Source organism: Etheostoma spectabile, chromosome 15, assembly GCF_008692095.1.
Source record: "Etheostoma spectabile isolate EspeVRDwgs_2016 chromosome 15, UIUC_Espe_1.0, whole genome shotgun sequence".
Classification (NCBI taxonomy): Eukaryota; Metazoa; Chordata; class Actinopteri; order Perciformes; family Percidae; genus Etheostoma; species Etheostoma spectabile.
In genome coordinates, this window is record NC_045747.1 from 7,392,550 (window position 1) to 7,419,016 (window position 26,467).

Below are 26,467 nucleotides of genomic sequence, written 5' to 3' on the forward strand. Positions count from 1 at the left end.
GTGAAACAAGATTAGGAAACTCACACTTAGATGTGCAAATGTGTTTTTTAAGAAATGTAAATGTATACACAAGGCGCTAATTTGTTTTGATCTTCACGGTAATCAGTTATCAGTTGTCCGCCTGATGGATTGTCTATGCAAAACATACATTAACAGGACAGCATGATAGAGAGAGCTTGGTGCTGTTACTTGGGTCAAAAATAAGGTGCCATATTTTCAAATACGAAATGTTAAAAGGCTGACCTTTTTCTGGATCTAGTTTTGGAATCATATGTACCCATTGTAGAATACATGTTGCACAACATTGCATATCTGATCATACAAATTGTAACATAAAATCAAAAAAATATTACATTAACAAACAAAGATTTTTAGTATGATTTAAATTAAGATGGTATCTCTATACTTCAGTATTTGCATTGTAAACATAAATTGTATCTATCCAACATACCGTATATATCAAAATGATAATATATTATATTATCATATATTATATTATATAATAGATTAATATCAATTGATGTATAAAGGTTTACAGTTTTATTCTATTATTTATTAATGCTCTACAGTGATGGAAGTTAACCTGTGTGTAGACTTTTTACAGTCTGTGGCTTTCACCCATTATAACCTTTTTTTAACTATTGCCAACTTGGCAACTTTGTTTTTTTAGACTTTCACCAGCCAGTCTTTTAAATAGTGGCTAGAAAAACTAGCTGATTATAACACGGTTTCCCATTAACAGCATAGCCACTTCCTCTGTTAACAGAAGTGGCCTTAAGTAAATATTGGGAACACTGTGTCTGTGGCAAACTTGAACAGACATCTTTGTTGAAGTGGTTTGTCGTTCTATCAGTATATTTTTTGTGTGCTCAGTTGTGTAAGAACTATCTGGACAAAATAGAAAATAAGAACTTTTTTAGGACAACTGGACAGAGACAAAGTAAAATGACCCAAAAGTACTGTACTCTTCATTACTGGGACACTTCAGCTGGTGCAGACAATAAATGAAACATCAGTAAATTTATTTTCATTTAAAAATATTCAGGTGTTGGATAAACTATTACAGAGGTTATGATACAATCTATTCTGTGCAAAAGTGTCTTTATTACCATGAAATACATTTTCCCTATATGATACAAAATGTTACAAAGAATGTCCTAAGCGAGATACAAACAACACAAACAAATGGTGTGTATATATTTGTATGAGTTTGGATTGGTTTGCACTGCAAAAAGCAATGAACCACAGTCAAATAGATGCTTATAACCTGATGCAGGCGGCTGGTACATATTGTGCTTTCAAAAAGCCAATTCCACACTGTCCTTCAGAAGGCATTGAAATGCTTGACACACCACCTCGGAGATTCTCAAAGTGTTCTGTTGCTGCATATGTGCAATAGCGTGTTAAAAGAAGCCAGATTGCCATTTGAGACCCATTCTCACCATTGCAATCTACATGTTTATGGCACATTAGACTTATTTTCCCCAATTATTTGTTGACTTTGCTTTTGTACATCCGTCAAATGTTTGAGACCTGATGACACAGCTGCAAGAGATAACAAAAGTATTTACGTTTCATGATGTCTGTCATGTCATGTTTACAGATATTTTAAGGTCTTTGCACGAGGTAAACAAGGCTGCTTTGAACTTCTGTGTAGTTACTGAGAGTGTTGACATCACAGGTGATGTTTCAGGGGAGGTTATGATTGTTTTGTTTGTGTTTCCTGATTAGGATGTACAGCTGGGGGGAGGTGTACCAGAGGAAATATAGCAGGGGTTCTGACTCACAGACTCAAAGTGTTAAGTAAAATCAAATAGAACCAATCTGCCGAAATGCTGCCCAGAACAATAAAAAGCACCAAGAAGCTGCACGGTGGAAACAGTATGGAAGCGCTGTGCTAATAAACATGGCGCTAGGAGAAGATGAGGTTTTTGACAGTATTGCAAGGCTGATACATCTAAAAAGTCTGGAGAGGCAGCCAGTGTTTTGCCTAATGAAACTAATGGAATTAATTGAACTATTTAACTGAACTATTAAACTAAATTGCTGAACCTGCCAAAAATAAAAGGAGGAAAAAGGAAAAGCCGTTTGCACATTGAGTAAAAATCCTTTGGGTAGATAAATCTCTTTCAGGAAGGCTGCACATATTCTTAAAGCATAACTTTGTACGAAGTGTCTGAACTAAAAATGCCTTTTGTAGGTGATAATGTTCATGTATTATTCATAAATACCATACATTTTATTTCAGACTGCTTTCATTGTGAAGCAAAATAAGTATGACTCATGCGGTGCTGACTGATACAAAGCAGCCATAAAGTTTTGTGTTGCATTCTGTGAAGACTAGAGTTATTCGTGCAGGGCTAAATTCCCAAAAGTTTAATCATTGATTCGATAAATGATCGGTAATTAATGTGTGGTGGCGTATTCGTGTGGAGAAAAATGTATATATGTGGTCAGCCTCCTACATCTGCAACCATGCTAAAATAAAATCTGTTAACAACAACCCTTACTTTTCAAAGTGTTGACGTTCAAACGTTCAGCTTTTCATTAAGATTCCTTTTATTTTTAATTGGCTTCGCTTAACATTGCTCCAGCAAAAGAAATGTGGAAATATATCTGCAAAAGTTCTTCTTTCTAGTCATACAAAGTTATTTACCATAGCCTTGAGGTGTTGTAAAAATGCAATGGGTTAGGAGGGACAATACAATACAAAGTGATGATTGGAATAGGAGAAGCTTTTCCCTTGAACACTAAAACAAACCTGCATGAGTAAAGTAAGTAAACTCCATCATAAAAATGCAATTCATCCTCATACCTAAAGGTCATATAGGTTGATTTCCAAACACTCCCAAAATGACACATATGACCGTTCTATTTACTGCCACACAGTGGCGGTTTAATCACTGTTGTATTTAACAAAATAGGCACAGTTTTAACGTTATGGGACACAAACCGCAGTCTCCTGAATGACCCTTCCACCACCACAACCTGTCTCCTTACGCAGAATTTGGCGCAGTACATATACAGTACATTATCCCCTCTCTTGCTTGTTTGCTCTCACGTTGATTACTACAGCCACAAAGGGTTGTCGCCTAATGAATTATGGGTTGTATGAGCTGCTTACATAATCGTCCCATACGGTTGTTTTCTGGGTGAGCACAGGCTGAAAAATGTGATGTAGAACACTTGGTATTCAATATCGTATAAAATGCTTATGAGATGCAGAGGCAGTGAATCAAGTTGTCACTAAACATTTTGATTCACAGCAGAGAGATAAAAAAGAGCATCTTCTACTTATGATGTGGTAAAAAAATATTGGCTGCGCTGACATCTGATTTAAAACTGGTAATAAAACATATAAGGTATGTCTGGGTCTCAGCTTCAGAAAACACAGACATTCTAAAGTCACGACAGAGTCAGACAGCACGCACACACACGCACACACACGCACACTTACACACACACACGCACACACACACACACTGTCGTAAAATCCCACCATTTAGTCTGATCACACTGTCTGTCAGGGAGCTGTTTTATCTGTCTGACATTTGCGATGACTTTTAGCGGGAAATGTTCTCTGACGCTTAATGGCTGACAAATAGCGTATTTTCCCGAAATGAGCTCATCTCAAAATATTTACCATTTAGGTAATATTTCTGTATTCAATAGACAGCCAGCTTTTCTACTTTATCTGCTTTAAAACACAGTTTGTCTTCCCAGAGCAGTGACACAAAAGTGATGAGCTCAACTGTAAAATAGATATCATGAGTTTGGGTTGAAAGTTTTAAAGTTAAGACTTCTCTTCATCTCTAAAGGTTTGCCTGGAATAACTTTTTGAGCTTCCTCAAAATAGGAAGAAAATGGAGCATTGAAGAGCAATTTCGTCCACTCCCCCTTGAACTCTTGTAGCCATATTTTGTGTCACATAAAGTTATCTTTTGCATCAATCAACTTCACTATACAAATTGTTATTTTTTTCTTCCTTTTCTGTTTCCTTCCCCTTCGGTTTCATCAGCCAACCTGTCAGTCATGTATCTGTTCAATAATTCGGAACTATATTTTTCTTTCTTCATCTGATAGAGACATGCCAATTGGTGCTGCTGAAACCACGTAGACCCAAGACTGGGCCGTGAAATTGGAGCGCCAGGGAGGCATTAACCTGGCTGGGTATGTACATATTAATATGCTCATTATTTGCCGTGTGGAGGGACACATGGTCTGTGTGGTACACCAGTGACATTCAAAAGGACACAATGCAAAGGCACATGTGTTTGTACTGGGACATGTGCTGGGTTGTGTAGTGAGACAAAGGTCTTTGTCTTTAGCCCCCCACCTCCACACACACACACACACACACACACACACACACACACACACACACACACAACTCTAATAGACCCATGCTCATTTTCACAATTTTTTTCCGTTAATTCCCTCAACAGAAGGTGTAGGACGGCATTATTAATCATGTGCGCCTTCCAACAAAAAACCCAGCCAAAACAACCCCGGGACACAAACTGTAACTTGTTTATGCAAAATATTAATTCTCTGTTGTGTACATCTTGTTTAAGAATTCAAGAAATTTGCCTCGGGTGAAGACATATCGATGGTGCGTGTTCAACCTTGTTCTTTGGCTGGCTGTACAGGGTCTATATTAGGTTGCTGTTGCAGGCCAAAGACAAAATGAATGTGCAAAGTATAGGAATTGTTTGGAGGACACAGTGGAGGGAGTGACAACAATGGAACACAATAGCTGTTTTATTAATAATCTCACATTTTCAAGACACTGTTGTCACAGTAGATTTGTTTTTTAGAGTAGTATGTTGTACATATAATTGCAGCCTATGGTAATGTAATAAGGAATTCATCTTTTTAGTTTTGTTTTTAGCCACTTCTGTCATTAGCTGCCTCTTGACTTAAGGCTTGACCATACCTTCACTCTCCAAAAGGTGCCTGTTGTCTTTGGAGTCCCACAGAAATTAGTAAAGGCAGTTCTTTGGTTAAAGAGCACTTAGTTCACTCGTACTTTATTCCCCCATCATGAAACACCAGTTATTGTGTGGCAGGGCTATATAAGTACAAACTGAAGGCTCTCGGATTAGCATAATGACCAGCTGCCGACTTTAAAAGCTGTAATCAAGTTCCTGAATGAATCTATAAATGCTAATTAGACTCATCGATGACTCTGTGTTCAAAAATATAAAATACGTTTTAATGTGCCTTCCATCGCAGTTTAAGCGTAGAGCGGTTCTGAAGAAAATTAATCTGAGGAGGTTAAATAGTGTATGTGCTTCTTTATTAAGAAAGCATTACTCTGCAAATTTTATGGAATACCCTTGTGATTATGTGCACTTTAGAGATCTGTTTTTCTATTCTCAGAGCGGACATACACACATTTTCATATAGCCTGACTCATTGTCCAGTCTATCACATTTACTCCCAGGGAACTGGAGAAACATTGGTACAGCTCACTCAGCTTTGTGCCAGAGGCGACAGGATAGGAGGGATGGGACTCAGAGCATAAGGACAGCCCACAGTGCTGGTGAACGAAAGCATTTAGGGCCACAATAATGTAGGACAACCACAGAGGTTGGCTGTGGGGAGATGCATTATACTGCATCAGTGAATGTTGTGCATGAAATATGAATGATATATAACAGTTTTAAATATTAAATACACACATTATGAATAGTCTATATATCATGTCAAAAATAATATGAAGCAGCAGGTGATAACATAGTTTGCTGCACTCCTGGCTCATAGCCATTGCTGCTATCATAAGTTGACCTTTACAGCTGCACAAACGAAAGGCTCTAAAACATTCAGTGCATTTATGGGAAAAGAGCTTTCAAACGATCCCTCTACATTATTGTGTACTTCAGTGGCCACAAATATGAGGTAGCAGGTAACAGAATTCACTAACATTAAATGTAATTTTTTGTTGATTTTTTTTTAATGCACATTAAAGAAGAATGGGAGATGTTATTTTTAGTTATTCATAACTTTTGTAGAAGAATAAAAGAAGAAGGAAAATGTCCTCTAATGACTTGCTTACCAGCTGTTCATGTCTTGGAAAATTACAACGTAACAATGAACAATCACAATACCAATAATAGGTGGGGACATACAAATTCTGTCTGATTGTTGAATAATGTGTTCCGATCAAGTTTCAATCAATGTGAGTTAAATACATTTTTAAAATGCTCTCTCTTTTTCCAAGATTTAGTCTATAACACTACTGATTACACAGTTAAGTGGCTAATTACAAGTTCAGCTTTATTATTATTTAAACTTTTCCCATTCCCATTTTCTTTTATATTTAAACTGTAGTGTAATTTAGGCTACATCACTCCATACATGTCAACAAAAAATAGGTTTATAAGTAATTCAGTCAGGCTTGTTTTACTAGTCGATTTTTATTTATTCATTCATTTATTTTTCACTTTATTTTAAATATATCATTGGAGGTGCTAGATGGGAAAAAAGCAAAATTTCGGGCATTTTGTGGTAAGAGCAGATAGTGGATTAGGAGTAAAACTGTGTTTTATTGGGTAATTTAAAATAGTAACGGATTCTCATACTGTATTCCGGACAGCAACAAAGACTGCTGAGGGCAGATGGTTAGATAAGGTCGGGAGGGGATTATACATTTACTTAAAACGTAGCTCTCGCCAAAATGCAACCTAGGGAATTTTTGGGAATGTACCCGAGTCAAACTTTAGTTTAAAAGCATAATCAGGACAGAAACGACACTTTTAAGTTCCACCATATTGTCGTTTTTGGTCAAATGGCCTTTTGAATGGGAGAGCTACGATAACTTCAAAATCACTATTTTTAAAACTAAGAAGGCTCAACACAACATGAAACTTTGTATCACCAGGGGCTCTACATATGAACTTGAGCATTGAGAACATTGTTTGCGTACACAGAGTTTACTAAAAAGAAGTCTCACTTTAGCAGTTGTTGTTTACGCTATCCGCCATCTTGTCAGTCAACGTGTGTCGATCTCTGAATGCAAATAAACAGACTCCATAAGAGGAAATGTCATTCTTATATGAGGCTCCTTTTTCAGCTACAAGGTCAAAATTGTTTTTCAATGACAACAAAACAACAAATTATCCGTGCATTTATATGGAACTAAGCTTTAGGAGCTTTCGTTTTTTACTCTCCTCCCTCAACTATTTTTAACTTGCTAGATGGACAGCGACCTGAAAACCCAACAAATACAGTGAGTTGTTAAAAGTTTCTTTTTAGTAAACACTGTGTACACAAACAATGTTCTCAGTGCTCGAGTTCATGTTTAGAGCTGATGATACTTCGAGCAAAGTTTCATGTTGTGTCAAGCCTTCTTAGTTTTAAAAATAGTGATTTTGATGCTATCAGAGCTGTGCCCTTTAGCACTCCCATTCAAAAGACCATTTGATCAAAAATGAGAATATGGTAAATCTTAAAAATGGCGCTTCTGTCCTAATTATGCTTTTAAACGAAAGTTTAACTCACAAAAAGGACCTAGGATGCATTTTGGCGAGAGTTACGCTTTAACATGTTGCTGTGCTCTCAACGATCACGGTGACCTAATGTGAATGCATAGCAAAAGTTTTCATGGGATATTTTGACCATTTGATTGTATTTCAAGGGTGAAATAGCAACACAGACTAAAGCTTTACCTTTCATAGGGAAAAGTAACTGTAGGCTACAGCACTGACTATCAGATTAAGCATATAATACAACCCCCCTTATCTCAGCATAACTTGATGTAGCAATATTTTGTTACACTTTACTTGAATCTATATATATCTATACAAAAATGACATGACACTGTCATGCACGTGTCATAAACATTATATTTTTTTTGTCATTATAAGTTATGTCTAGGGTTCATGTGTCATGACAATGTGTGTGTTCATGACAGTGTCATGTCACTATTATGTAGATACCTTCAAGTAAAGTGTTACTCAAAATTTTGTTCTTAAAGAATCTCTTAACATTGTGACTATATGCTTTAAATCTTATGACTTTGTTTCTCAAAATATTATGACTCCGTTTTGAAAATCCGTTTTTTCTTTCTTTGTCGTTATAATGAAAGAATAAAAAAAATTAGATATACAGATAAAGATAAACCACACAAACAACAATGCTATAGTGTGACTATGTCATCATCGCAAAGTAAGACACAAAAAGCCTATAACATTTTCAGTCAGTCCTCGCAACATTACATAGGAAGGGAATTTACCTCGGCTTTTCTAATAAGGGCTGGGTTAACAACAGCAGTCACTTTAAAAAGAAAACTATGTGTTTGTTAGAAACTGAAAACTTTGACACATCCCTTCATGTCATGTTGATGACATGTAATATTAGAAGTGTATCTTGGGGTGAAATTTTATTTTAAAATGAAGACACATTACATTATTTTCATCATGTTTTAACAGACAGATTGACATAATCAGAAGTGATTGCATTTGTTTGAGGACATCCATTATGCAAATGAGCTGTCATACAGTAATTCCTTAAGTTGGCAGTGTCATACTTAAGCTGATTATATCAAAATAATTCTGTCTGTTTGACTTGCATGTTAATTTGGTGATACCACGCTCATTTTGTCTGTTGCCATTGTGATATACAAGCATGGATTGCATGTCCTTCAGTTTAATACATTTAATACAGTAATATCTTCTGACAGTACTCTAATGCCTGTCAGTGGTAATGCTGAGAAATGATAATGATGAGATGTGTTTAAACAGCCCTCCCACCTACAGCACATACAGGCCTGAAGAGCTCCAATAATGAATATTTTATTCCAACATATCACACAAACATTCGTCCACAGTCGAGACATGAAGCATTCAACATTTTCTAAACAAGCTCTAGGAGACAGCACGCTATGGGTCCATCCAAACTTTTAAGACTATTTGGCACATGTACACACACATACATACCAAACACACGCCCTTGTATTGGCTGCCCTGAGCCACGCCCTGACTAAAACCACTTGTTTACTCAGTGATCCCATGTTGGCTTCCAGACCACAGTGACCTGAGAGCAGGGTAACTTTCCAGCCACTGTCTCTGGCTGAAGATCAATGTTGTCTGGGTTCATAACCAGCAAGGACCCAAACACTGTAGGAGGGAGAGAGTGTAACAGACAGGGACACAAGATGTTGGTGACAGCACAAATCACATACGGCAAACCACATTTGTAACTGTGGTTCTCCCAAAAAGGGCCCACTCTGTTATTTCTGATGAATTATGCAATGATGTTATTTACTGATGCATTTTAGTGTCATATACTAGGAGATGTTATGTGTTTTATTGGCCCTCATTTATGAAATGTTTGTATGACCTAAAACAGGTGTAGGACGGGCGATCGCCGATTCCTATGCAAAGCAAGGCTTTTATCAATTTGAACATGAACGTAGGCTGCAAAAAAAATCTCACATCTTGTCTGAACTTGTGTATGCCAGTTTTCGAGTCAGTGTAGACTTGCAGTGCAGCATGTAACAGGAGAAGGAGAAGTCATCAGTTGACCACGTATTGGCAATGGCAGATCTGGCTCTTTTAGAAGACCTCTATGAGCTGAGCAACAGTGCACACGTAGCCTACACATACGAGCCACTGTGGAGGGGGGGACCCTACTATACACGGGGGGGGGCTCTGACTTATGAAAACAACAAGAGTAAAATAAAAGACACTGCATACACTCTGCTACTGTGTGTTTATTTAAATATAGGTATACCTACATGTAGGCCTTAGATATTGCAAGATACATATGTTTATTACTATTAGGACTACAGTATACATATGTCAAGGATGTATAAATTAAATTAACTTTAGCTGGAGTCCAATTTACTACAGCAACACTGTTGACCGCATCAGTGATCTCTTTCAATTCCTCATTCTACCTACAGCCTTCAATTCCTGTTTTTAGGCTTCAAAATAGTACACACGTTAGTGGAGATGAACCTGAGAAATCAGGGTTTCAATCTCCACCTCTGAAACGGTCCGCTTCTTAGCCGGATTATGTCTGGCCATGTCGTAAATTGTAGGGCCAAGGCCTTAAAACCGAGAATATATTGGGGCGTGATATTTAAATTACGATCGTTTCCAGTCGCTGCATTTATCAATGTACGACCATTCTTACGCTCTGATTGGTGTGGTACAAACATTTCATGAATCACACGTGAAGCCTGTCGTAAGATGATTTCTGAGCTCATATCTGCGCCAGTTTCTACGTTACATTGATAAATGAGGGCCATTGTTTTTACCTGCTTTTGTCCTCTATTGTTTTGTTTTTTTATTAAGCTTGAGCTGAGGTGTTCAGCGCAAAACTGATTAGGCATGGGATGATAAATATTGGGAGCAACAACATTGTACGAGTTAGCATGCTGTTTTTTTGTATTTCTTGATAGGAAGGTGAAAGATCAATAGACTGATGGTGGAAGGTGAACTGCAAAGCAGAGCCTATACATGGCAACCTCGAAAGCCTATCAACAATTGCCAAAGGTGACCCAAAGGCCACAAGGAAATATATTGATCATACTCAAACTCAAGCCTAATTGAGATGAAAGTAGGAATTATTTCCAATAAACATAGTGAACTATTCAACACAACACACACACACACACACACACACACACACACACACACACACACACACACACACACACACACACAGGAAGCATTGCAATGACCTTTGTGTCTACAAGAGAGTAGGAGCAGAGTGGTAACAGGATGTGGTCCATGAGGGACACAGCAGCAGCACTAGAGCCATGCCTAACTCTTGTGTAAAAAGCTGCCATTGTTGCATACCCCATACGTACAATGAAATTAGTGGAGAGGATTGCCACATCATCATACTGGCTGTCTCTTGGTTGGGCTTTCTGGTGACCCACAACATGTCATCCTAACCCGGCACTGTTGGTAAACAGGTTATTTTATCCCAACAGGAGCACAGAGTAAAAATATACTTTAAACATATATTATGTAACAGAAGTATGCTATGGAATGCAGTTTTATTCATTACTAAATAAATGAATAAATACATACATAAATAAATAAATGAATAAATAAGTAAATATGCCTTTGAAATGCATCATGAAATAAATGAGTTGCACGGATGCATTGGGAAGGATTGTGTGGGACAGCTGTAAAATGGGGCTAAAAGGAGGAATTATTTCCAATAAACAATTCAATTATATACTGTACATCAATCTGGAAATCTGCATCAGGAAACCATATGGTGCCAAAACACTGGGTAAGAATTTAAACAAATGTATCAAATGAATTTCAGTATGATAGTATTTACCATTTTTAGAGCAGTGTGGCATAAACATGTCTCACACCTGACACACTGCAGCCTCAACATCATCAGGGACGGGGCTCACCTCAGCCATCAATAGACAATTATTCTAATGCAACTAAACATGACTCTACTCTGCCTTTTACAAGTGATACCGTTCATTTCCTCTAAATACAGAAAATGTATCATCAAGGTCCAGCGATGGTGTCACTCCTGTAATTAAGCCTCAAACGCTACTCGTCATGTTTGTTAAGGCATGCCGCTCGTTCCCACTCCTTAACCTCATCCTTCCTCAGCAGCATCCAGTGCTGTCTAATTATGAGCTACCAGGATGAAAAGTAATGGCTAAACACAACATATCCCACAAGCAGGAGCCAACACACACAACACATACACACAGGAAGCATTTCCAACGCCCTTTAATGACCTACATGTATGTGTCAACAAGAGAGTAGGAGCAGAGTGGTAACAGGATGTGGCCCATGAGGGACACAGCAGCAGCACTAGAGCCATGCCTAACTCTTGAGTAAAAAGCTGCCCTGTTGCACACATACCCCGCACGTACAATGAAATCAGCAGAGAGGATTGCCACATCATCATACTAGCTGTCTCTTGGTTGGGCTTTCTGGTGACCCACAACATGTCATGTTAACCTGGCACTGTTGGTAAATCCATCTCCAGGTTATCTTATCCCAGGAGCACAGAGTACAAATTCACTTTAAACATATATTGTGTAACAGTGTTGTACTGTTCCGAATGTGAGAGATAGCCAAGCCCCCTGATTTGCGCATAAGATCTGAAAATAAATATAGAGGGAAATAAATAAATGTGGACTTATGAAATAAACGTACCATGAAATAATTAAAAGTAAAACCTTTTAATATATTTATTTAACTAATTGATTCATGTTTATATGAAAATTTACATTTATTTAATTATGTCTTTATTGCCACATTTGTTTATTTCATGATTTATTTCAAAGTTGTACTTAATTATTCATTCATGTTCATTCATGAATGAATAATTAATCTTCATGTTCATGTATTCATTTATTTACGTATTTATTTATTTAATATTGAATAAATCGGCATTCCATAGTATACAAGTATGTATTGTTTTACAGATGACATTGTTTATTGGTCTGTCAGTTTGTTGGTTAATTGACCTTTAACACTTAAGTCTAAGATAATTATTCATGGTTCCAAGCAAATGATTCCTAAACATTTTGGCAACCCATGGCCAGGTCAGAATTTGTCTTTTACCAATTCTTTGTCAATGACAAGTAGAGCAGAATACCAAGACACGCATGCGGAATATCATGAAAAAAAAGTTACTTTAGCTCCAGCTTCAGGACAATGTTTACAATTTGTCTCCACAACAGGTTTCAAATCACTTGTGAAAATGAAATCCATTTTCTGATGTGACAACACTATGGTTCAGATTTTGTTAGGTTTAGGTGCAAACACTACTTGGTTAAGGTCATGGAACATTTGTGGTCATGGTTAATAGAAACCAACGTTGACTGTTGGTTGGAAACAGGAAAGTAACAGCAGTCGCCTGTTTTGACAGCCTAACAATTTGTTGCCCCTACTTCCCAATAGCCATAGCACAACCACCTATATGACCTCCTTGACCTTTGATCATGCCCACAGTCTAGAACTCCACACTGTATACTGCACAGATCCATTAATTACCTGTATCCCAAATGGACATTGATTTGGCATTAATTTGCTTATTGGCCATAGGGAGCAATTCATCATTTTATTTTATGTGCGGGATTTTATTTCCACAGCATCCAAAGCCAAGACAATGCCAAGCAATACTGTGACTCTAAGACTTCTGTATGTAAAGCTAAAGGCAATATCCGAAGTATGTTTTATTGGTAGTGACATGTCACTAACAGTATCATCATTATTCACTCATGCGCATTACTTTTGTTTGGTTGAGCCGTATTCCAGCTTTGGCCCTGCTGGAGGAGATACAGCCTATGATCTCCCTCTGAGGCATAACATTTTGACATCCAGAGAGCTAATATGACAGCATATTACCACTGCAACCCTGTTTACCGATAACCTTGCTGAAATATAAGACTGTTCTGCTACAGTGTGTGGTCGCAGGCCTGTTCTCTCCCACTGTTAGGGTATTCTTGTCATAGCTTTGGACAAGCTGCTTATTTAACCTTCCGAGCCACTGAATGTGATAATCAGCAATTGTTATTTCCATGTTAACAATATGCATTGTGAATGAGGAGGTGGAGGTGCAGCAATAATAAATCACTGTCTCCTATGTCCTCAAGTGCAAAGTCATTTAAATTGGTTTCTGTGCTAAGCGTAATGACCAATAAGGAAAATGGAAATTGAAAACATATTCTTTTCACCTCGTGTTTGCTGTTCCTTTGCAAGCTGCTTAATTGAGGGTACAGGTTGTCTGCTCCAGCTAAACTCACCAACCCTTTGTTGTACTAGACATTAACCATGGACGCAAACACACACACCCATAGAAATGTGAAGAAATGGAGAAGATCAAATCTGACCCCTCACACACAGCTGGATGGATTGGCGCAGGTTAAGCTTTGACGAAACAATCAAAAGATTCACAGCCCATTCAGTCTTTATTCTGCTCTTGTTTTAGGTACGGTAGCATCTGATATCAATAGAGGAATGCTTGAGTTCGTAATTTCGCAGGTATTTGGGTGAAACAATTGGTAATCAATATGTTCAGTCAAGAGACTCCACCATCAACAGAGGCACCAGTAAGCTCTTGGGAGGCATACTTGATGTTTGATTTCTAACAATCAGTAGGTGCGAGTTAACAAATAGCAGTGTAAGAGAGTCATTTTACTGTTTCTCTTAAACAATTTCTTATTGTTCAATACAGTATCTAATCCACATCAGCAGGGAAAAGGGAACCACATATTTAACAGCTTATAGACTTTCAGACAGTTCTATATTTAAGGCTAGATCATTAACACTGACTAAAATTACATAAATTATATTTTGATCGTTCAATAATCACGTTAGACACTTTTGCCAATAACTAAATTTACTGTATTTTTGTGTGTTAGGTTAGCCGGACATCAGCAACTGAGAGGTCCTAGATGCGCATATACAATAGCCATTATGTTTGTCTCAGCCTTGTAGCTGTCCTTAAAGGTGAGTGTCTCAGTAGAGAAAACACCTCCAGGCATTGTTCTAAATCACAAGCAGAGGCTACAACAGAGAAGAGAGTCTATTCCTTGGATTTATTGTGTATTCCCAAATTACATTATAGTCTTGAGTGTGCTATACTTGTAGCAAGAAATGTGGAATCAAGAGTTAAATATAAAAAGGTCTGTCAGAGAGGAAGCCTTCCATGGATACGGTAGAACGTAGATGTTTTCCCTTTGTTACACTTTTGGTATCTTTTGCTCTTAAGCAATCCCTCAGCAGGGTTGGTAAACATAAGTGTTGCTTGCTTATGTAAAGTTAAATAATTTCTTTTTCATCGTTTGAAAACATATTGGCGCATATCCAAGCATGCCCTTCGTGCAGGCAAGGTATAGCACAAAGTCACCAGTCAATTGCATTGCTAAGAAATAGAAATTAACACTCACATTAACACCTGAAGGTAATTTAAATCCTTAGTTCACCTGAGTTGCAGTTCAGACTGGGGGAACTGTGCCTGTCATGTATGTCTTTGCATATAAAATGACAAAGTTTTCATCATCCATCATCCCGGAAGCTGAGCTCATTTTATATTGATAGTCACCTCAGAGTAAAAGGAAACGGCAGACATCTATTATCTGGCCTTTGATAGTGGTGTGAAGTGGGACCTTGGGTGACAACAAGGTGTCACTACTTTGTCAGCAGATGATGGACAGACGAGAGTTCACCACCTGAGCACTCTGATGATAGATAAGTAGACATCTGCTGTAACACTGTCATGTCTCTTTTAGGAAAAGGCCTTTCATACACACCAAATCACACAAAGCACATAAAGCCATCCCTTCTGTTCCTTAACTTCCAAAGTCACACCCTACCACCCTGTCATTTAAAACCCCCAAGCTCAATTTTACTCTGAGTCTTTGAGATAAAAAGATCAACACAGTGGGACCACTGCACTGCTGCGCATGATGGCAGTAGTCTAATTATTCTAATTCTGTGTCGTGCTGTGATTTGGGACAATGTCCAAATGAAATACTAATAGAGTGATGCTTTATATTTAAATTCATATTACACATAAAAAAATGTCCCTTAACATAAGTGTATTCAGCAAATTCCATATACTCTGTTGTACAGTAATTAAAACTGTAAGCAGGTAGTAATGACAAAATTTAAAGTCACAAAATTAAGTCGCCACCACACTGACTGTTTCTCTTGCAGAGATTACCACATGAAGGAAAATGGTCCGAAAAAACTTAAGAGGAGAAAGTCATTTGTAAAAACAAATAACACTGTAGGGGAAATTATTTCAGCCTAAAGTACAGACATGATGGGCCCTTTTCACACTATGTCCCTCACATGTCCCCAACGAAGTCCATTTCCAGCTTGTTCTCAGTCAAGTGAATAAATGTGTCATTGCTTAACACCCTCCCTCACACTCATTTATTTTCTCTCCTTCTCTTTCACCAGTTCTGAGTCGCTCAGCCACACCCTCCTTTATTTTACCATACGAGCTGTGCCCAATGACAAGCCATTTGTCAAAACAACATTTTTATTGCTATTACTCGCTCACATTATTCTCCAATTATAACTTCTATACTTGTGACATTTGTGCAGCCATTTATGCCTTTGCTTGAAATTTGCTGTTAACAAATCATCAGGCTCATAAAACTGCCTAACAGGGCTTGATGTGACTGAGCTTTTGGCCTTTTTTTTGTAATGCAGCAACAAAAGTAGAAATATAGTTTTTTATTATTGTTCCCTAAAGAGGTATTGTTAATGTTTAATTTGTTGGATTTAGAAACATGTTTTTGCCTTAATCTGGTACTATAGTTAGCTATGTATAACCTTGATTCTTGCTGAGTAGTTTGATATTGGTAAGGTCTGGGAGCTCAAGCTGAACTGTAAAGTATGCTAACAACCTGAGGTACAGACAAGCCCTAGGGTTAAACACTCAGACAGACACAAAACTAGTCCTCAGTGGATTCCAATGGGCCACGTCACATCTGAATCCAGAGTAATTCAATTCAATTCAACTTTATTTATAGTATCAAATCATAACAAGAAATATCTCAAAACACTTTACAGATAGAGTAGTTCTAGATGAGATGTCGACCAATATGGGTTCTTCTGTGACTAAGGCCGATCTTTAGAAATCAGGATCAGCCGATGGCAGCACAATAACCTCGGTTTTGTCTGAGTTTAACATCAGAAATTTGTAGGCCATCCATGATTTTACATTTTCTTTAATGCATGCTTGAAGTTTAGCTAACTGACTGGTTTCGTCTGGCTTGATTGATAGACATAATTGGGTGTCATCCGCATATCAGTGAAAGTTTATTGAGTGGTTCCTAATAATATTGCCTAGAGGAAGCATACATAAGGTGAATAGAATTGGTCCAAGCACTGAGCCTTGTGGAATGCCATAACTAACTTCAGCATGCCTGGAAGATTCATCGTTAACGTTAACAAATTTAGATTGATCCGATAAATAGGACTTGAACAAGCTTAGTGTGATTCCTTTAATGCCAATTAAAGCGTTACCTGAAAACAGCATGTAGTTTTTCCTTTTAGCATCTCACATCATACTTTCAGTTACTACGACCACTACGGTCAAAAACGTGCCGAAATAGGAACAATAACGTCGCTGTCAACTGGCTTATCTGCTAATGTTAGCTACCGATTGTTACATAGAAACCATAAAGCAAATAGAAGGTACCGTAGGAAGGTTACCTAAAAAAAACAAAACGCTGAGTGAACATTACTAGCTATGTTTTTCATGTTGGTTTTGAGCAGTATGCACCCAGTTTCAAAAGAGTAGCTAACGTTAGTACAGCTTGTCAGAGGAATACAGCGTCTCCTACAGCATGGAGGCAGAGGGGCCACAGTGTTCGCTCGCGTTAGCTTCTTGTCTCATCTGGGGTCTGATAAAAAGTAAATTCATCAAATTCCGTGTCCACAATGCTATTGTCCAATAAACTGTAGCTGTCATATTTCACTGGAACTGAGTGAGAGTGGACTTCATGTCGTGGCTTTCATTGCTGTTTGTCACTTTGCCTAAGATTGAGTGACAAGTAGTACTCGTCCTGTTGTTAACTTGGTTGCCATGACTTTACGAGTGATGATGTCCTGTCACTGTTCCAGTTGCTCAGGGAGAGAGAGCGGATGACAGTTTGCTTGAGTTCAGTAGAGCAGCAGACAGCTTTGAGAGTCGTGTAATTACGACTGTATGACAGTTGAAGGAGAGGTGGTGCGCGGTGTACATAGAGGAAACCCTGTTGTGCGTCTGCCCTGTACCATGGTGGCAGAAATTTTACTGTGGCGGGCCGCCATCAACATATCAACATAGAGGAAACACTGGATTAGATATAGGTCTATAGGGTGTGTTTCTTCAGAAGATGTTTTATCACAGCTACTTTAAATGACTGTGGTACATAACCTGTTAATAAAGACATATTTATCATATCTAGTAATGAAGTGTTAACTACGGGTAACGTTTCCTTAAGTAGCCTCTTTGGGATGGGGTCTAAGAGAAAGTTAGATGGCTTAGCTGAAGAGACCTTTCACATTAATTGTTGGTCTATAGGATAAAAGCAGTCTAAGTATATGTCAGGTCTTGTTCATCTTTCTAACAGTCCTGCATTTAAGGGTGAACCGTTAGAAGCTGAGGGCAAGTTAAGAATTGTATCTCTAATTGTTATAATTTTATCTCTAAAAAGCCATTTACTTTCAAATTTTTGCGAGGTTTGTTTTATTTGCGAGTTTGGTAGCTATACCAAGGTGCTAGTTTCCTTTGCTTCATCATCTTCTTTTTGAGACAAGCAACAGACTCTAAAGTTGTCCGTGGCGAGGCTGTAGCACCGTCTACTAAAGTTAACAGGAGTCCTCTGTTATATTAAGGCACGGCATTGAATTAAATGCTGTTGGAATATCTTCTTTAAAGTTAACTATAGCACTGTCTGATAGGCATCTAGTGTAGAAGCTTTTATCTAATTTCGTATAGTCGGCTAGTAAGAATTTGAAATTTATGAACCCTTGTATTCCATTGTTTTTTCCATAGTGTATTTTTAACATGAATTGTAACCTTATGACAAAAAAGGAACCACACTTCCATTTTTATTTGTGTTCCAGTAGAGATAATATCACTGATAATGAAGGATTCTGCGGAAATCCTATTAAATCTTCAATTTGGGTGCCATATGCCAGCACAAGGTTGAGGGTGTGCTTAAAACAGTGAGTGGCCTTATGCACACTCTGACTGAAACCAATTGAATCTAGTAGTGAGTTGAAAGCAATACTAAGGCTATTGTTGTCAACGTCCATATGGATATTAAAATCACCTAAAATACGTACTTTGTCTGATTTAAGGACTACACATGAGAGAATTCAGATAAAAATTCAGAATGTGGAGTAAGCACAGGTTTTTCTTTTTTTATCCTTAGTTTTAGCTCATGTTTCTTTCTCTCCTCCCTTCCCATCTTATTTTAGCACAACCTGGTATTTTTCTCCTGATATTTTATAAAATGTTAAAATAGTTATCTCTCTCTCTGGAGCACTTTTACATTTTAAATGAATTTGTCTCCATGGCTTGAGTCCAGAGCAAGTGAATGTTGCCTTCTTCAGGCTCTATGGACCAATTGTATGCATTTTACTTTTTTTGTTGCCCACTTGGCATTATAATAACATTCATTCAGATGAAAATAGAGGGCAATCTGAATCTCTCAACTTTCCTTTCCATCAGTGATTTTAATTGCTTTGATGCCAAGACCATGAATTATACAATTTCTTCATAATGAACACAATTGGGTCAGACAGTTTTCACAGAAATTGAGAAAAAAACTTCTTTTTATTTAAAGTATTTTTTTAAACCTTAAGTTCTGGACAGTGGGGAAAATGACTGGTTTGGAATGGACACAACTGCAGTTGCTTCAAGTAAACAATTACAAATGTGTTTCATCAGCAGACATGTCTGTAGGTTATGTCTGTGCTCATTGGCAATGCACGTTGATGCTGTGTGCCAAAAGCAACTGCAGCATGCTTACAGGCTCAGACTGTTCCTAAAATGAAATGTACAAAATACCTCATATGTGATTAACCTTTTATCTCTTTGAGCCAAAGCAAATTATATAATTCATTTTAGTATCAGTAGATCCCGACGTATCTGCGTGCCAATTTGTTTTGTTTGGAGTACAAGATGAATTTGGACAGCAGACTCGTCTTTGGGAGAATAATTTGTTTGGTTGTTAGCTTTAAGATCCTGTTTTATTTTAATGCAAAAAATCTGGCAGTATCATAAACTCCAACTCAGTGCCTTTGGGAGGAGGGGCAGAAGCCAAGTGAAGCTCTTCCAATTGAGCCCACATGGTGAGACTTGTACAAAGTGCACACACGCACACACACACACACACACACACACACACACACAAGCCAAACATGTATAATTTGTTCATGTTATTACTTCGTGATTACACTGAGCCAAAGACATTCCTAGCTTCTCGTCTAAGATTGTGTACAGTGTCTGCTTTCTGACCAAATGGTTTTATAGATATTGTGAGTGTGTATTTTTGTCTGGCAGTCAGAGGACAATCCGCATCTTGAATGAACTCCATGGCACTTAAAATGTTATTAATTTAATTCTGTGAAGTTTCAGAGAAATTGAGTCCAGCGCCAGCTATAAGTGCTGGCTGCAGTGACTTCTGTCAGTGTTTTGTCCCCCAGTAGTTAAAATGAAAGGTGTGTTTCACCTTATCAGCAAACAGAAAAAAATAGCCTCTGAGAAAGCAGACAGATGTGTTTTGACTGCAAAATATTCATGAAAGAAAATTGTTTGTGAATAATAAATAACCTGATTAGAGACCCTTTGATTCAAATGTAATTGTTGATAATGTAAAATAAAGTTTATTTGGACAGTGTGGCATGAGCCAAGATTGCTATAGACACAGACTTAAAACACATTCAAAGGTGTATGATGAAGTATGTACTATGTGCCATGGTGGAAAAAAGTTAAGCCTCTATAAGTAAAGAAAGATCCAAATATTTAAGGAGCAGGTGGAGACCGAACAAGAGATGAAAGACAATTGAATACTGGACTTATATTCAGGTGGCCAGTAACATAACTACAACTCCATGCTACTCTGTGTCTCCTGAATGTAGAAAAAGAAAGAAAGTTTCTCTGAATAATATGAGCTTTAATACCAACTAGCAGTACAAAATTACATAGGGTATACATAGGCATGTACAGTAAATATAGCAGACATTTATGAATGTTTGTGGGGGTAATCTATTTTACTATAGAGACATGATGTTGGTCTATTAATCTAGTCTTGGCCTGGCTTTGAAGAAGCACGCACTAGAAGTAAACTTAAGAAAGACAGAAATTCTTTTTAACAAATGTAGCATACATGTTGTATCTAGCAAAGGATGCTGGCAGGATTTACATGCTGCCAGGTAAACTAGAATAATGCAAACATGAACTAACAGACAAAAACAGAGGAACTTTAAAGTGACATGATGGGGTGCTACAGGGCAAGGGAGACAACCTGGAGACAGTGACCAGCTGCCTTCAATTTTCCTCAATCACCTCCAGCTCAGGCTGTCCTCATGAACTGTTCGTACATAACCCTACGTGAAGTAATGCACTGTAATTCGTATGTATTCATTCACAGGTATTTATTATTGTAAGCCCCACATTGAGATCCACAGAAAATGAACTGCCAGCTGTATTGATTGATAATCTCATCTCGTCAAGTCATCAAGCAAAACTGTCTCATTTGTGCTTCTCAAATGAGATAATTAGCTGATTTTCTCAGTAAATGAATAAATTTGGGCTCTGTGAAAATGCTCACTTTTTTCATACAGAAATTATATGTGTTATGATCAAGGCTCTCAAACACTGAAGCAAACATGTCTGAGTGTACAATGAATCACAATATGTAGATTATTGTGTGTGCACACATCTGGTCCTTTATCTGCATTTCTGTTTATGTGTGCGCGTTTATAAATCAGACGCCTTTTCTCTCTGGAGCTGAATACAGATTTCGACAATCTATTTTTATCAAATTATATTGGAAAGTCAGTGTGGGAGAGTACAGTTGTGTAGGTTTTGGCTAACATGTTTGATTTGGTCTGTTTGTCTTCTGTGTCTGGTGCCAAAATACTAGTCTGTATCTGTCATCTGTGTCAGCCTCTAATAAAGGTATCGGTGAATTTCAATTATTTCTGGTTTTCAAGGACCCATCAGGCCCCCCGGAACCCACTTTAAAGACAAAAATGGCTTAAGCACTTTGAAGAATGGCGTACAGTGGGTATACATATACATTATCCTTCAGATCACATATTACACAGCCAGCAGTGTTCGCCCTCTGGCTGCGTACAGTGGAGTTGCAGCCTCAGAAGGATTTCAGTCCACAGCTTTTCTTCTATGAAGCTCGCCTTTCATGGCACTAGTGCTACAGTAGGCCTACTTGTACGTGCCAACCTCTTCCTTATGACGCCACCGAGGCTGGGCTCAGAGGGCTCCGATCATAATATTTAACACACCCACCCTGGGATGAACACTTGCAAGGAAGAGAAGGCGTGTAAAGGGGGTGGGGGGGACAAATGACAACCAAGATCCCTGCACCTGCCAGCCAGTCTGATTTGACTTCAACGAGGCTCGCAGACAGCAGGAACGGGACAGCATCCAAGCATCTCAGCGGATCACCTGTCTTTTTTTATGGAATTTCCTTTTTAATTATCAATGTATCCTAAATACAAGGAAGGCCATGTTTTTGTGGACTATATCAATCTCTTCTCTTACTTTTTTTTCAGTTATGACACATTTGACATCTCACTTTGTGCTGGTAGCAACACCAGGAAGCATATTTGAGGAAGAATATCGGCGCTTTTAACAGGACCATCCCTCCTCCTTCCTGTTACCTCTTCTTAACGATTTATTTGGTGGTCCGTCCTCCTGACACTGTGTCATGTTCACCGAGGCAATGAAATAAGAGCAATTCTTGAGTCGCAGCAAGTGAAGTGTCCAGAGCTCACAATGTGTCCGTCAGTCCACCTGTTTGTCTGGGAATGAAGAATTTGGACTATTGTAAAAATATATATATATAAAAAAAAAAAAAAATCAAAGACTGAGCACATCATGAAGTTCCTAACATAGGCAGACGCGCCTTATGTGTGCAATGATCACAGTAAATCGTCAAGCTAACCTCGCTGCTTTGTCATCGCATAACAGTGTTGGACATCAATGTCGGTGCAATAAGGTGCGCTGCGCTTAAAGCTTACTCTGCCTAAAGAAAAAAACAATATAAAGATGATATTGTTTCGTAAATTCAGAGTGTTGATACTTATGGTTTTTTTGGTAGCATGCACCATGCATATCATGATAGACTTATTACCGAAACTAGAGAAGCGGGCGGCGGGAGCAGACAGCGGGGACGGCGGCTGTCAGTGCGCTCTCCACCCGGCCGGGGAGTCGCAGGGCTGGGGGAAGCAACGCGCCAGGTCGGCGGCTGAAGCGGGCTGGCCTAACAAGCACACGCTGAGAATCCTGCAGGATTTCAGCAACGAGCCGAGCTCCAACCTCACATCGCATTCACTGGAAAAGATCACAGCAGCCGGGGACAGAGCGGAGTCCTTCAAGAGGATGAGACCGTTGGCGGGGAAGGCGGAAGACCACAAGCCGCTCATCGGAGACGCGAGCGGGGGTCGGACAGTCCCTGCCCACAGTATCTCCCGACTCTCGGCTCTATTTGAGCATCCTTTATACAAGGTTGACCTTCCTTTCCTCACGGATGATGACACTTTGTTTAACGTCAACACTGACATCAGGTTTTATCCCAGAGCAACAGGGAACCAAGTATGGTAAGCTGATAGGAATGTGTTCAAGTTAAATGGTTACAAGTGGGACAGAGATTATTCAGTCGGTTGTAAAACATATTTGACTGTTGATAGGAAGGTTAATGTGTCGCAAGTTAAGGGAGGAAAAGTACCTGAGGGAATAGTAGCACACATGTTTGCTTAATAAATAAATATAGGCTTTAAGTAGCCTGTTATCTACATTGAAGTAGTTGAATTCAATTAGCTCTCATGCTTTCTAATGTTTGTCCAATTTGCAACTAATTTGCATAATGCCCATGCAGGCATACACTTCATGTGACATCTGTCTGTGCACACATCGATCTGTCTGGCTGTCTGTCTATTTAAATCAAATCGACCAGCAGACAGGTTCTTCCATCAACCCAGTCAATTTTCTCTGCTTTCAATATAAAGTCCCCTCATGCATCTGCTGCACAATCTCATCTCTCCTATTCCCATGTCCTACCTTTTTTCAGGCACACAATACATGAGTTACCATCCTGCTTATATATATATATATATAAATATATGCACACCAGTCAATAAAACTGCATTGTAACCTCATAATAGTAACATGTACTAAGTAAGTATGTGTTAAATCCTCAAACATGAATTTGTCTGATACAGTTGGTCTAAGTGACTGCAACAGAGCCTGTAACCATGGACTAATAAAATAATGTGAACAGGAATCTACTTGCACCACAACTTTTTGTTAAACCTCATCTCCTCTCCCTGTTTTTCAGGCACAATGAGGAGGGGAATGCAGAGGAGGAGGAGGAGTTCTCTCCAACTGGAGAGGTGACGGCAGACTCGTACCCCAACTGGTTACGTTTCCACATTGGCATCAACCGCTACGAGCTGTACTCCAGGCACAGTCTTGTGCTGGACGCACTACAAAAGGACCTGGTCACACAGAGGATCACCAGCGTGGGTAAGTCGGTCAGGGAGAGCTATGTAACCAAGGTGTGTGTATAAGTATTGGGCCAACTTATTCTGGTTAACGATGAGTTGAAGAACTGCTGGACCACCTAGAATATTTTCATTAGAGTAATGTGTCTTAATGAAAAGTTTTACTGTCCTGTGACAAAATGCAACTTCTGATGCTTTTTCACCCTGGCAAAAGTTCAGTTATGTTGGGTAAATAAGATTTAAAAAAAAAAACCTAAATTAAGTCTTGGGAGCTGTATCAGCCATCAGAAACCCAAACTGGTTAAGCCCCAACAAGTGAGGTGTGTGCACCTGACTTCCTGTGCATACAGTGCACATGTGTGTAAGAAGGAGGCCACAGTGACATACTACCGGTCCTTCATCTGCATTTTGCTTATGTGTGCAAGTTTATAAATCTGTGTTCAGCCGTCTTTGCTCTTAGGAGCTTAATATAGATTCCAAAAATCCATGTTTATCAAGTAATGTGGGTGTTTCAGTGTGTGAGTGCGTGTGTGCTTCAGCCAGCATGTTGGTTAAGACATGTTTTACAGCTGCTAAAATAGTATAAAGTTGGCATATCCCCAAAAGGTCCCACCTGCACTTCATATCACCTGACCAATGAGAACATGCACTGTGTTGCTAAATTTAAAGTAAGGATGGATAACAGATGGGTAGAAAAGAAGGATGATGCAGGCCCAAATAACTTCACACATAGCTACTACTGAGCATTAAGACCACCTTTAAAAAATGTTAAATATGTCAAGGTACCATCAAAAATACCTGTTTTTTGTAAGAGACCGGTCTGTTATAAGACTGATTTGTATTTTTCTCCACTGTTTTTGCTGTAAATGATACACGAAATGTACTTAATAAACATACTTTATTGTAGTTTTTTTTAATTACCATGATGCCACTTTGGCCAAATATCCTCTGTGAAAGAGGCATTGTTATTTTTCTGTTGTGGCTTTATACAAACTGGACAGTGAATACCAAAATATCCTTCACTGGCGTATGTTGTTATCTCTGTCTCTCTGTGCATCAGTATCATTATATTTCTCATTGACGCTGTCTCCACTGTCTCATTGTTACGAATCCCTCAGGCAGCTCACAGTCATTCATCATTCATGCTACACACCTCAGCCTACACTTAGTAGTTTGTGTGTTTTGGTCCCCTCTGTTTATAATATATAAACCATCAATCTGTGCCCAGACAGACACACCTATAAAAAGACTGTCTGTATTCTGAAAAGTGCTGTGTGTGTGTGTGTGTGTTGGTGTGTGTGTGTGTGTGCGTGTGTGTGCGTGTGTGCGTGTGCATGTGCACGTGCGCATGCATGCTTGTGCCTGTGCCTGTAAGCATGCATTACAGCTTATGTGCACCGTAATTGGTGCACACACTTACTACCTATTTGTTTCACTACAATTACAAAACCAAGACAGCATTAGAAAGTTTCCCTGTTCAGCATTTTTCTGCGCAATAGTGCCGCCCTCCCTCCTCTGTGTCTGTCTCTCTGTGGCCTTTTGTCCTGTCTTCTGCTGGACTCGTAAATCATACGCACAGTACTGTGAGGTGGCACAGGTGAGAGCAGGGGGGATTTATCATCATGGCACAGGATGGGAGGGGAATCTGATGGTGGTAGGCAATGACATTTATTCATTTGTGGAGAAATAGAGCAAGAGATGGATGGTTAGATCAACAGAGACACATACATTCACGCACAGATACTGAGACTGATGGCCTTTAGATGAATCAAAAGGATGTCTGGTTGAAGTTTGTGTTCTGTTGTTCAAGTCCTGTCTGATTGCATGTCAGCACAGATACAATCCAGAGAAACAATCAGATGAGCTTTGCCAGGGCTTTTTACTTTCCCCAGGGGATTACCTTTAGTAGTTTCCAATAAGAAACAACATTTTATAAATGTCCAGAACAGAGAATTGAGGGCAGCTCCTTAAGGATTGTGGCTTATGGGTTCAAGGTCACAGCATTAAAACATAGTCCAGTCATTTGCAATTTCTCAAAGGTTTTAGGCTCGCTGTATAGCTCCACCAAGTTTAAAGATTACTCTAGGGCACTATCCACTTGACCTGGCTGCATCAAATCTGGCACGTGTGTGTAGGCCTAATGCTCTCAGAGCATTCTTTGGTTTTGATTTCACTCAACATCCATCCTCTGTTGTAAAGAACAGGCGCTGACCCGAAGTTACGTAGGTTGTACTTTATGCAACAGTGGATGCACAAAAGCTTTTGAAAAT

At 38.7% G+C, this 26,467-nt stretch overlaps 1 protein-coding gene across 1 annotated transcript in view; it reads left to right on the forward strand.

Moving 5' to 3' along the window:
• The first annotated feature begins 21,880 nt into the window (after nucleotides 1-21,880).
• fam20ca (FAM20C golgi associated secretory pathway kinase a) overlaps nucleotides 21,881-26,467 on the forward strand; it is a 34,495-nt gene continuing 29,908 nt past the window's right edge. Inside the window, exons 1-2 of the mRNA XM_032536742.1 lie at nucleotides 21,881-23,294; nucleotides 24,032-24,219. Of these exons, the coding sequence (XP_032392633.1) occupies nucleotides 22,744-23,294; nucleotides 24,032-24,219 (739 nt within the window). The 5' untranslated portion in view covers nucleotides 21,881-22,743. The remainder of the gene's footprint in view (nucleotides 23,295-24,031; nucleotides 24,220-26,467) is intronic.